General features: G+C 47.7%; 1 protein-coding gene across 1 annotated transcript in view; it reads left to right on the forward strand.

Annotated features, from left to right (window-relative positions):
• The first annotated feature begins 3447 nt into the window (after positions 1–3447).
• Positions 3448–13374, forward strand: part of LIN28A (lin-28 homolog A) — a 51862-nt gene continuing 41935 nt past the window's right edge. Inside the window, exons 1-2 of the mRNA XM_081202794.1 lie at positions 3448–3730; positions 4969–5159. Of these exons, the coding sequence (XP_081058920.1) occupies positions 3700–3730; positions 4969–5159 (222 nt within the window). The 5' untranslated portion in view covers positions 3448–3699. The remainder of the gene's footprint in view (positions 3731–4968; positions 5160–13374) is intronic.

Raw genomic sequence — 13374 nt, forward strand, 5'->3', positions numbered from 1 at the left:
CTTTGGTCGGCCCTCACGGCCCTTCACTTTATCAAATCTGGCCCTCTTTGAAAAAAGTTTGGACACCACTGAGCAGAACTGATAGCTGTCTCCTGTTACGCGTTGTTGTTGTTTTCCCCCGAGAGATGCTCATAAAGAAAGAGTCAAGATCTGTTTGATGTTGCCAGCCCTACATTTTTCAGAGGCCTCCATCTCTTTATTATAGCGTTTGTACGCTTTCATGGTGTGTCTCTCCAATTGGGGATTGGATGACGGACACTGACCTCCACACTGGCCACTCCTTGTGGCATCCGTCCTTGTAGCATCCGTGACAACCCCTTAATCCTTCCCCCACCCTCGGCGCCATTTCAGCCTCGCAGCACCCAGTCCTAACTCCCTTTGCCACGCACGCGTTTGCACCGACGGCTACGGGGGCGCCCTTAAACAAACACCCGATAGGCCTGTGCTCTGAAACGTAATGTGTGAAGGGATCCATCCACATTGGCAAACACGGATCTTACTTCTTCGTCCTGGAGGGGCCCTTGTGGCCTCGGGATTAAATCTATTCCGGAGCCCAGAGATGCGGCAAAGAGAAGGCTTACGCGTGTGGAGAGGCAAAAGGGCTTGTGGAAGGAGCTGGTGGTCGTGTGCACGCTTGTGCACGCGTGTGCTCCTTCTGGAGCTGCCACAGCCGCTGCCCCTTTAACAGGGCTCCGCTTTGCTCCAGGGGAATAGCTGGCTGGTATTGTCCAGTTTGAACTGAGCACCGGAAATGGAGGGGCTATTTGCCTCCCGAGATCGCACTGGTCATTCGGCCATTGTCCTCGGCCAGCCGTGAAATCTCTCCCCCAAAAAGGGAGGGGGAGGGGTGGCGTTGGAGAAACGGAGCTCTCGTCCTTCCCGCTCCTGCTGCCCCCCCCCCAATGATCAGATGCAGCATCCTGGGGTCAGGCGTGACCTCCCCGCCCCATCGCCAAGCCCGCTTGCCCCGCGGAGCCCTCAAGATGGGGATGGGGAATCCTCAGCCGCCGGCACCCCCGGCCCTCCAGAGGAGCCAAATAGGCCATTTCCGCTGAAAATATGGAATTGACAAATATCAGCGAGCCGCAGGGTGGGGGAAAAGGCCGCGGGGGTGGGGGGAGCAGACCCACTCCAAATCGCAGAGAGCCGAGGCGGGCCAAGGCGAGGGTCCCCTTCCTCAATTAGGGATGGGAGGGAGAGAGGCAGTGCAGGGGAGGGGCTCACCAGCTCAATATAGATAAGAGGAGAGGTGGGTTTCCGCCCCCATCCGGTTTTTTCCCTGTGAAGCCCCCCCCCATTTCCAGCCCCCCCATCACTATCCATCAGCACTTTGTGCGCATCGATCGCCTCTCATTTTCTCTGATTGTCTTTTAAGCAGCCTTCGGGCCCCGCCCCCGCCCCAATCAGTCAGCCCTTCTGTTCCCGGGGGGTAATATAGACATCATCGGGATACATTCAGAAACGGGTGTTTGTAGAGGTGTGTGTGTGTGTGTGTGTGAAGGATGAGAAAATCTCCAGGTCGTCATAACTCTCCCCACCAGCACAACTATTGTATTAAAATCGGTTTGTGCCTTTTAAACAAAACGTATTATTTTGAGGTGAACCTATTTTGTTAGCTGCATAGTATCTCATTTTTATTATTTTTGTTTTTTGGTGCGTGTAAAAGCGACCCTGAATATCTTATTTCATTTCATTTCGTTGCTGCTTTTATGAAAGTATTCTAATTAACTGTAATGTGGAGGTAGGGGTTTCCCCGCTCCGTATTATTCTCTGCCTCATTTTCTTTTAAAAAGCCATCACCTTGGGATGTTGGTGATATTGCTACTTGATATCTATATATATATTATTTTGTTTCCCTTATGGGGGGAAATTTCAGGAAAAAGACGAAGTTGTCTTCCACATCCAAATATCTTGCTGGATTTATTTGAGCCCCTCTCCCTCAAAATAGCCGACCTTCCCATTCCCGATGATAGAGGCTTTATTAACGCCATGTAAACAAGAATTTCTAGCTTTTTAATATATATATATATAATTGCACCTTTTGTGGTGGAATTCGATTTTGCAAACGGGGGGGGGGATCAACTTAGGACAATTATTTTTCTTTCATTAAAGATAAGCTGGGAATCGAACTTCTCATGATAATGCTCATTTTTAAAGCAAACAACGGCTCCCCACACTAAAAAAACAAAGACGCTTGGCTTGGGATTCACCCTTTCCGGCATGTTTCTTTAAAGAAACAGAAAATTGAAAAAAAATGCATTAAGTTCAATTAATTGAAAATGTATTTGTACCCCAAATAATCTGCCTTTTCTTCTGCCGCTGCCCGCTCCAAAGGCAAACTTTTATGTTTTTAGAATTGCACCGGGATAAATTGGTAACCTTCTGAGCTCACCAAACTGGGGAAGAGAAAGATAAAGGACTCATAAATTCCAATTTGAGATCCGATCTCTTTCTCTCTCTCTCTCTCCCTCCCACCCTCGAGTCATTGACTAGAGATGGTGGGGAAGGTAAGGAACCAACCAAACCGACCTCTTCACCCCCCTCCTCGCATTCCCAAAGCTAGCCAAGGGAGATCCCAGGAGTAGCTGCGGATGGGAGCGGAAAGGGATAGTTTAGGGAAGAGGCTTAACATGCCAAAATGGAATGAGCGGGGAGAGGGAGGGAGGGGGCAGCTCTCCTTTTAAACAGGTCACTTCGAGTCAAGCGGGTCTTGTCGCAGGCCAACTTGCTAGGCAGGCGAACATGGGGTGGGGAGGGTCAATAATATAAGCTAATAGTGTGTGTGTGTGTGTGTGTGTGTGTGTGTGTGTGTGTGTGTGTGTGCGCGCGCGCGCTGGCAAAGAGAAGCCAAGATAGGAGATCTTGTTTCTTTCCTCTTGACAGGTAATCTACCCATCAATGAAGTTTCACATTCGCACAATCTGCTGCCTCCACTTTGAAAAAAAAAAATCTCGCTTGGAATGTATAATTACTAGTGTGGTGTGTGTGATTGTGCATCACGTGGGAAAGCTGTGTGTGTGTGTGTGTGTGTGTGTGTGTGTGTGTGAGAGAGAGAGAGAGAGAGAGAGAGAGAGAGAGAATATGAATGAATGGATGGGTAAATGAATGAGCCATGTGTGAAAACTGCATATGGCGAAAGGTATCCCAGGGACGAGATCCCTCCGGGTTCTTGAGATCTCTCCAACCAACGAGATTTTAAAAAGCGTGGAAGGGGAAGGAGAAAACTGAGTTTCATAAAAGAAAGAAAAAGCATGGACACGAAGCAAGATCCACTCCCTAGCTTGCAGGATGGCAGGAGGGTACATTTTTTTGTCTCCTAGGAAGGGAGAAGAGCGCTTATATTGCGGCGAGGTGGGCGGGGGGAGGAGGCAGGGGGGAGGGAGGGAAGGCCCGCGGGGGGAGGGGGAAAGCGCGCAAGGTTTGGCGTTAGGGGAATTCTATTGTCTCTTAGAAATTTGGGAAGCTTTAGCAGGCCCTGGGCCCTCCCACTGCTATTGTTGCAGTGAAGATGTAGCAAACCTTTCTCTCGCCTTCCCTCCGCTTGTTTTGAATCTTCCACCACCCCCTCCTCCCTTTCTCCCCCCCCCTCTTTTTTTTGGGAGCTGCTGAGCTGCTCTGACACCCTCTCCAAAGACGGGCTGGCAGAGAGGAGGGGAGGCTGCTCCAGCCAGAGTCCACCATTTCCACCGGGGGTGCAGAATGGGGTCTGTTTCTAACCAGCAGTTTGCAGGTTAAGTGAAAATTTCATACCCAATTCTTCCCTTCCCTTCTCTCTCTCCCCACCCCTCAAGGAAGACTCTTTCCTCCTTTTCCCTCTTTTTCTCTATCTCTGCCCTCCATCCCTGTTTTGAAAATCAGCGGTGTGCTCTGAAGAGCTTTCCCTCACCTCTTCTCATTTTAGGAATAGTTTTACAGCTGTTTTCAATCAATCCTCTTCATTTTTAAAAGGAAAGATTTGCGTTGATTCTTTCATATATTCTTTCAAAAATGTTACTTTTTGAGCGAGCGGTCGGTTTAGTCACTTTCTTGCTTCATCATGTGCTTTTTCTTTATAAGAATTGGGGAGGGCGGAATTTTGGAAACTTTTTGGGTGTATCTAGGCAGCTACAAACTTAGGCAACGTTTTCTTGGGAGCAGGTCCCATTAAACGCGGCGAGGTTTCCTCAGGGTAGACATGCGTTGAATTGCACGAATTGTGATTTTGTGTTTTGCTTTTAAAGAGGAACTACAGTATATAGCTATACGCTTAAAGAAGCGTATATATTTCCAAATGGTTTCGACAGACCAACACTTCGCTTCCCAGAGTATTCTTCCCAGTGTATAAATAGTTTGTATTTCCATATAATCAATGTCCATACATACACCTCGAATGCTTTAGAATAGTTTGAAAATGGACTAGTGGTGTCACACTGTCCCATCCACTAGTTTACTTTTACTCCCTCCCCCCATCCTGTGAAAATAGTGTGGGATCCACCCCGCAACCCGGGATGGCATAGATTTGGAATACACCGATTTCTTCGATGTTTTGGAGCTGCGTTTTCTTTTTTGGGCACCCTACGGAATTTGGAAGAGGGAGCGAGTTCTTGGTATCCCTCCCCCACTAATATGTTTTGAATCCTGCCCTTCATGATCTTCCATGGATGAAGACTTGCGATTTAGTCCTCTTTCTCCCCCCCCCCCGGCCAAATAACCCCAGAGCCGAGGCTGCTCTCTGCATGGCTTCCTGCCTAGCCTTCTGCGCGCTCAGCAGGGCTGGAGCTCTCCGAGGACGACGATGGCGTTTCCCGCGGGGGGCTGGGGGGCCGGCCGGGAGGTGAGCCCCCTCTCGGGCGTCCCAACCCTGGGTGGCCCCCGGAGGTCCCGCGCTCCCTCTGTTGCGCACCCGCTGGCCCTTGGGAGGAGCGGGGAGGGGGACCCCCCTCCTTTGGCTGGACTCCGGCTGATGATCCTCGGCGCGTATGTTTCCAGGTGGCTGCGCCAAGGCGGGCGAGGAAGAGCCCACGGGGGACTCGCCCCGGCCGGACGAGGAGAGCCAGCCGCTCCTGCATGGCGCCGGGATCTGTAAGTGGTTCAACGTGCGGATGGGCTTCGGCTTCCTCTCCATGACCACCAAGGAAGGCATCGCCCTCGAAAGCCCCGTGGATGTTTTCGTGCATCAGGTAAGGGGTTTGGTGGGGGGGGGGGCGGCGGCAGGGAAGCGGGGCTGCCTTGGTCCTGAGCGGCTGGGGGGGCGGGCCCGAGGAGGGCCGAGCCCGGGCGACCCCGGCCTGGGGCCTAGGGCGCCGCCTTGGCGTGGGCCTTCCAGGCTGGACGCAGCCGGGGTGGAGTTTGCACGCGCGCGAAGTTTGGGAACTGCTGCAGGCCTCGTGGGCTGAGCTGATCCGGAGCAAACCGGGCTATGTGGACGGGGAGATCTGCCCCCCTATCTAAAAAAGAGGGGGCAGCTAGTTTCTCAGGTTCTCTCTACTCTTTACTGAGGAGGAAATCCCCCCATTGGCTCTTTACTCGGTTCGGTGCCTGGCTGTATACCGGATTTGAGTGCAGGCCGCCAGCTTGGTCCCCACCCCACCCCCCGATCTTCCTTCCTTGCTGCTTCTACCCACCCACGGCACTAGGCCTCTCTCTCTCTTTCTCGAGGCCAGGAGGGTCAGTTCCTGGGTTCCTTTTCTTCCCGTGATCTCAGGGTTCAAGAGTTAGGTTGCTGTAAAGTGATATCAGATTGATTTCATTCCCCCCCACCTCCTTTTCAAAATGGGTCGCTTGGGGATTTGCCTTGAGAAGGGGGGAAAGGGGCGAGGGAGCGCGCGCCGGGATTATTGCTGTGTTAACCAGGCGTGAGGTGGTGTTAATGTAGCTTTAAAAGAAAAAGAAAAAAAGAGAACGCCGGTAAAACACGGATCAAAATGACGACAGGAAATTGGCAGTTGTAGAAGATGCTGAGATACAGTGTTCCACATGTTTAAAACTTTCCCTCTCCCAGTTGGAAGTGGGGGAGGCCTTTTGCTTTGATTTCCATGACTGTAATGTTGGGAAGGTCATGCAGGGACACGGGGGTACAGTGTTGCAGCACAAAATCCAGATGGGACCAGACTTGAAAGTACGATAGCCAGGCATCTTAATACGAGCTTTAAACAGTTACAAAAATGATAACATGATGCCTGAATGCATATTGTTATAATTCAAAGGATGCCCTCTTTTACATCGGGATATCAAAGCTCTAGAAGGTTTTGTAAAGTTGATTGTAAAATGCTTTGCTAAAAAAATTACAGGTAAGCCTTCCCCTTTGGTGCCACACTCTTCCTGACACCTGTGCTGCGCTGCCAATATTTCCCTTTAGCAAACCATCTTGTTGCTCACCTGAGTCACTTTGGGGGGGAATAGTTAGCTGCAGTTTCAGAAGGTCCTTTAAGGATTTGTTTTGTCCATTCCACCACCAGTATGAGGTGTGGTACTTTTGTGGGTGTAGATGGCAAGGGTATTCAAGGGGCTTACTTTGGGGGTTAACCTTTGATGCAATATGGTTCCATCCAGTGGTTTAGAGCAGCTGATGTGAGCTGAAGTTCATCAACTTCGGAAAGGGCCACAAGTTCCCCCACCTTGGTTTAAGAGATTAAAAAATGGTTGTGTGTAATAATGATAGAGGTTTATAATATTATGAATGGGAGGGAAAGAAATTGATGGGTTTCTCCACATATTGAAATTATATAATTCACTATTCCAATATGTGATGATGGCACTGGAGTAGGTAGCTTTTAAGGAACAGAGAAGCTCATGGTGGAAAAGACTGATTAATGGCTATTAGGTATTGTAGCTAAATGGATCTTCCATGTTCTCTGAGAGCCTGGCTCTGAATTACTTGGTGGGACAAGCAACAGTCATCTTCATTCCCTGCTTGCAGGTTTAACATATTTTCAGATTAGGTGGACCCTCCTATAAGCCAAACCTTATGATAATGCTTTTTAATTTTTTGGGTTGCCTAGATGAGATGGAACCACACATTGGATCAGCAGCTTCTTTTACAGCTGTATTTTGCCCTGGTTTCCAGGATCACTTTTTACATATATACTGAGGATTACTTTTTGTTACTGAAGATGTCACCTGAAATGAATGTCAAGCTTTGCTAATATGAAAACTGCTGTGTTTCTCGTTTTTTTATGTTCTCGTTCTTGCAAGAGACCTGTGCATTTCATTTAGGGCTGGATATAAGTAACTAGTGGATGCTGATCCTTTTAAATATGGGGATCAGCTATCATTTGTTCCTTTGTCCCACCAGATCTCAATGCAACTTGAGATCTGCATAAGCATCTACTAGAACCTGTTTTAATATAGGTTGGGATCCTTTATGCACTTACCTGGGAGAAAGCCCCATTGAACACAGTGAAATTTACTTTTGAGTAAACATGCAAAGGATTACACCAAGCCTCCTGTTTCACCCTACACTTCATTGTAAAACTGTGCTTTTATATATGTCTACTCAGAAGTAATCCCCATTGAGTTCACTGGGACTTACTCCAAGGTAAGTGCATCCTCAATGCAGACTTCTGTCCTGCTTTCTCTCCTCTAACCCCACTTTTGTTTAATAAGCAGCCTGATAGACTTCTGGAGAACTTGAAAACTTGCTTATTATTTTGTAGTGCTTTGGTTAGGCCTAATCAAGGTAGCATCAGATTGTTGGTTTTTGAATTTTTTTCAAATAGGTCAGCATAGTTTCCTGTTCTTTTTGAAGCTACCTATTAGTATCCATAATGGAGTCAACAGTTGCAGAGACATTGCACAAGGTTATTCAGTTAGCTAACAAAGTTAGTTCCCCCTCCCACCACAAATAAAATTTTTTGAGCCACTTCTAGATCAGCCTACTTTTCTTTTGGACTCCATGGCAAATATTTTCATTTGTGTCTTTGTGGAGCCTCTTTGCAAACCTTGTAATGGGGGGGGGGGCAAGATAAATTGTGAGATTTGTTTTTCCTTTTTGTGTGTAAATCGTTTTTCTTATCTCTCTGTCCCTTTTTGTACTGGCCAAGGAATTGATGGCAGAAACCATTTTGATGTAGTAGAGGCTTGAGATTGGTGAGCTGATACTCCAAAATAAAGGAAATCAAGTACACAAATACACTTCCATTTCAGATGGAAGGCTAGATGCTAAGCATCTGAGCATGAGTAATCCTGCTAAAATGAGGAACTCCTGTTCAGAAGAAAACCTACTCACTTTGTCAATACTGATAGTCTGGAAGAAGCTTCAAGCACATGTTTTTTTGTGTGTGAGTTCCACTCAGTTCGGTGGCACAGATTCCCTGTACAGCCCAGTCCTCTGCATATTTACTCAGAAATAACTTCCACTGAGATTAGTGGTGTTTACTCTCAGGTACATTTGCAAAGAATTTCAGCCTTACAATGCATGTTTACTCAGAAGTAAGCTATTGTGTTAACCTGGGGTTTACCCACAAATAAGTGCATTTTGGATTCCACCCTTAATGAAAGTTTGTTGCAACAGAAGTGGACACATAAAGTTCAGAAGGTGTTTTAAATAAACTCAACAAGGAATTTAGCTTGGCAGGGAGGACGGCAGGGGCAAATGAACTTGTGTTGCATGTGTGTAAAAGTTTAAAGTGAATCACTGTTGATTCTGGGGTGGGAATTTGGATTTTTATAAGGTCTGTTCATGAGGTGCCAGGTGCTGAAATCCTAAAATCATTTGCTTTGTTGCTGTTACGGTGGCATTACTCTAGAGCAAGTGGGTTGCTTTATATATGGAAACAGTAAATGGCTTCTTTTGAGAACTTCTCTTGATTCCAACTACTCAGTTCTTTCCTAGGGTTTTGCTTTCCTTCCCACCAGGCAGATGGCAAATCTGTAAAAAAGAAAAGAGAGAATGGATGTGACCCCTGATTTCTGCATTTTACTCCCCCTCTGCCCTCAGAGAATGGTTTCCCCAGGTCAGGGCCTGGATATATTGATGGAAAAGCCCAGAGGGAATAAACATGGAATGCTGATTTCCTTGTTCCAGAGGGATGCAGATTGCAGCATGAGGATATAAGTGAAGAGGACCAACGCTTTGTTTTAGCTACACTGCCAGTCACTTTGGTATGTGGCTGAATTTTTTAGTGTTGGCTGAAATTGGGAGAATGAAGCCCAATGCAAGTCCATTTTTTTGGAACTGGTTCTGCATCTATGTAGAAATGCCTGATTCCTGTTCTAAGGAAAGTGGCCTTCCCTTTTGTGCTTGACTGAGGGTTTGTGAAATGCAGAGGCAACTTCAGGTACTGGAGGCGGGGTGGGAGTCCTCTGCTCTCCCCAGCATTTATTGCCCCAGACAGTCTAGTTTTCTGATTGCAGGCACTAATAGTCTTGCACCCTCACAGAAAATTAAATAGTTGGAGTGTCTCTGGTGTCCTAACAGCTTTGCTTTGCCTCGCACCCTCCGATTCAAGAAAAATAACCCAAAATTCCAGCTTCCTCAATTCATTCTTCATTGCAGTGCATGTGGTGTGGGAGTCCTGAGGATGCACTTAGTACTACTACTGTTATAAATCAGGCTGCCCATATTTTTAAGGGAAAAATGTAAAGGTTACAGATGAAATCAGGAGTGGGGAACCTAAGACTCACAGCATGTTACTGGATTGCAATTCCCATCATCCCTGACCAATGGCCGTGGTGTCTAGGGCAGAAGTGAGTTAGGGGTCTTAACAGCACCTGGTTCCCCACCCTTGGACTAGAGAGAAGTCCATGCCTTTCTTTGTTTAAAGAGAATCTCCATAGCCAAAGGCAATATAACAATGAAAAACAAGTCAAGGGTGGCTCCAAGTATGAGCCCCCCCCCAACAAAATGCCATTGGTGGTCTCCTTTTGTCATCAGTTTCTCATGCACCCACAAATCTAGTAGCTGACTAATCAGTGTCTCCAGACCTCTGATAGCATCACGCTGAATTTCCTCTGCAGTTTTTTAGCAGATAAAGAGCAGCAGGAGCCGTGTCTAAACAGCAGGCAGGACTCCTGCTGCTTTTTAACCTTCTCTGCACCCATGGAAATGAGTGAAGACCCTGCCTCTCTCCCAAACCATCTGGGCATGCCAGAGGGCATGGGGGACTGGATTGGTGGTGACCAGAAAATGATGACTGACTCATAAGCTGAGTCTCTCTCTCTCTCTCTCTCTCTCTCTCTCTCTCTCTCTCTCTCTCTGTGTGTGTGTGTGTGTGTGTGCGCGCGCACGCCAGCCACTACAATGACCCCTCTGGTGGGCTTCCAGGAGGTGGGTATCAGCTCTGCAATCTGTGTTGGGTTGCTGGGAGCCATCCACCATTTTAATTACAATGCGCCCCCACAGCACTGCTCTGGGACATGATGAGCAGCTTAAAATGGTGGCTTCACAGCCATCCATTACTCTTACCTAGTTGATTTGGCCCTGGAGTTGTAGCAGGTGGTAGGACCTAAAGGAAGTACAATTGTACCTTGGTTTTCAGACAGCTTAGTTCTCGAACGCTTTGGCTCCCGAACGCCACAAACCCGGAAGTGACTGTTTTGGTTTGTGAACTGATTTTGGAAGCTGAACGTCCAACGGGGCTTCTGTGGCTTCTGATTGGATGCAGGAGCTTCCTGAAGCCAATCAGAAGCCACACTTTGGTTTCTGAAAGTTTTGGAAGTCGAACGAACTTCCGGAACGGATTCCGTTTGACTTCCAAGGTACGACTGTACTGTATCTGCCCTGATGGACCCAGTTGAGGTGCTGGGCGCCAGCAGCTGCCAGAGGATGCCAGATGTTGGTGCCAGGTCTATCTAGGGCAGGGGTCAGCAAGGTTTATCTCACCTGGGCTGGTTCACTGCAGCAGAGATCCCTTTATGGGCCAGATTGTGCACGCATATGAGTGCGCTTGCTCATGATTTCTGGCATCTATGGAAGCCCCTCCCTCCAAACTTCCTGCAATTGGAACACTAATGCAGCAAAGAAAGGGGAGATGGGATAGAAAGCTTCTTCCTGGGTGCGCTGCCTCCCCCCCCCCTTGTAGGATGTCTTTTATTTTTCTGAATAAAATAAGGCACTCCCTTCCTCTGCAATCTGAAAATCTGCAGACTATACCACCATTTTGTGCAACATGCAGAGCAGGACTAAATAGTGTTGCTTGTGGTTGTTCTTACTACGTGGCACTTTCTAGTTGTGCAGAGTGCTTTACAGCCCTTCTTTAGAGTGGGTTGACAATCTGTATTCTGGGGGAACCTGGGGGTCATTGTGAGCTGATCAGTGTTTCCCCAGGAGTATCACTGGTTGCCTCTATATCTAGCCCTATGTATCTTCCCCAGCAGTGTACAAATGCAGAACAGTGCTGGCTGTGTTTTAAGGTGTGCTCTTGCTTTACATGGGGCAAATGAGAGGCCATTCTGAGCTGAGTATGCAAACTACCCTCTGCGGTTTGGGGGCTCATCAGCTGACAAGCGAATGTCCACAGCTTGAAAACCACAGGGGCAGGAGATTGTTATCAGTAAAAGGAGTTGAACAGAGAGCCACAACCCACCTTGCAATTGATAGTGAAATCAGTACAGTTCAATTTCCTGAATACTGTACTGCATTGAACTTGTGTCTTGTGAATATAGTGACTTGTGTATCCACATCAAGACTCCCTCTTCCTCCCCCTTCCCCTCTCCCTCCATTCTGGTGCTAGAAAGGTGGCCTTATATGGGTTCTCTGGAGCTCTTCATCTTAGTCTTTTACACCTGCCTTGCAAACCCTTTAGCTGCACCTTTCCCCTCCTCTGCTGGACTGTCATGTTACAATGAATGCCCAAAACATTGGCAAATGTCTGCATTCCAGAGCAAAATTCTGTGTCTACAACTGGACTGAACACTGACAGTCATAGGGATTGTCAGCATTCAGTTCTTAATGCTGGAAAAGCAGGAGGGAAAATGGATCTCTGGGCCACCTATACAGTGGTACAGTACTTAATTCATTCTGGAGGTCTGTTCTTAACCTGAAACTGTTCTTAACCTGAAGCACCACTTTAGCTAATGGGGCCTCCCGCTGCCGCGCGATTTCTGTTCTCATCCTGAAGCAAAGTTCTTAACCCAAGGTACTCCTTCCGGGTTAGCAGAGTCTGTAACCCGAAGCGTCTGTAACCTGAAGCATATGTAACCCGAGGTACCACTGTATCTGGGATTATTAGCAATTGCATTCACATGTCCTTAAGGCAGGATCTGAAGGCATATAATGTAATAGCCCTAGCAGAGGCTGGTCAGTGCCTGGATGGGGCCCTCCTTCTGTGCCCTAATGAGCCCCCTTGAATTTCATGAGGAAAGAAAAAAGTATAATACTGTACATAAAATGTTGAGATTTTCACTGGAATGTACACACGCCATCTTCTCTGTTAATTTAATTCTGGGTTGGGGAGCTGCATGACTGCGAGCCATACCCGGCCTCCCAGGCTTCCCCTGAAACCACACCCACACCTGAGGCCAGCAGAAAACAGGATGTGTGGGGAGTTCAGTCTCGTTGGACAGTAATTCCCTTCCCCCAAGAGGTGGTTGGATCTTGCCCATCTGTCAAAGTTGGCCTGTCAAGGTGGGAAAAAAACAACGGGCCCACTGGACCAAGAAGGTTCTCTGCCCTGGAATGTATCACAAGAGAAGTCTTTCAAAGTTGCGGGGGGGACGGACATCACTCAGTGGTAAAACACATGGTTTGCTAGCAAATGGTCCCTGCCATTTACAGCTAAAAATATTGGGTACCACCAGCCCTTTAGTCAGAGGCTCTGGAGACCCACTGCCAGTCAGAGTAGACAATACTTGATTAATAGGCTGCTATAAAGTAGCTTTCTGTGATAAATTTATCAAAATTTTCAAATGTAGACCCCCCCCAGGCTTAAGGAGCTCAGGACAATGCACAGTGCTCCCCCCCCCTATTCACACTGTAACTTTGTGAGGTAGGTTAGGCTTAAGAGATAGTGACTAAACCAACCTTATCCTGTAGGTTTCATTTCCTCAGTCTTGGTCCAACACACTTCCAGGGGAAGGCAACTTGCAGTCTCAGGCCTGTTTTTATGCAGGTGCCAAAGAAGTGGGAAAGGTAACATCACCACCACCCTATATTTTTCTCTGTCTCTTTAAGACCACCAGCACCCCATATTCTCTCTTTCTCTCTCTGCCCCTCAGCACCACCCCACATTTCTCTCTCCCTCAGATCATCACCTCCCTATATTATCTCTCTCAAGTAGATTGCTGCCCCATATTCTCTCACCCATGTCAGGCTGGCACTTCTTCCCTCCCATCTAACAGATTCCTTTTTTGGGGGGTGCAGCCCTTGACAGGGAGAATATGCCCCTTCCGGTTCTAATCACAGTATTTAATATTTGGTGACTCTCAGCTAAGTCAGTTTGCATTTAAGGGGGCCCA

This window comes from Podarcis bocagei (assembly GCF_964188305.1).
Source record: "Podarcis bocagei genome assembly, chromosome: 7".
NCBI classification, from domain to species: Eukaryota; Metazoa; Chordata; class Lepidosauria; order Squamata; family Lacertidae; genus Podarcis; species Podarcis bocagei.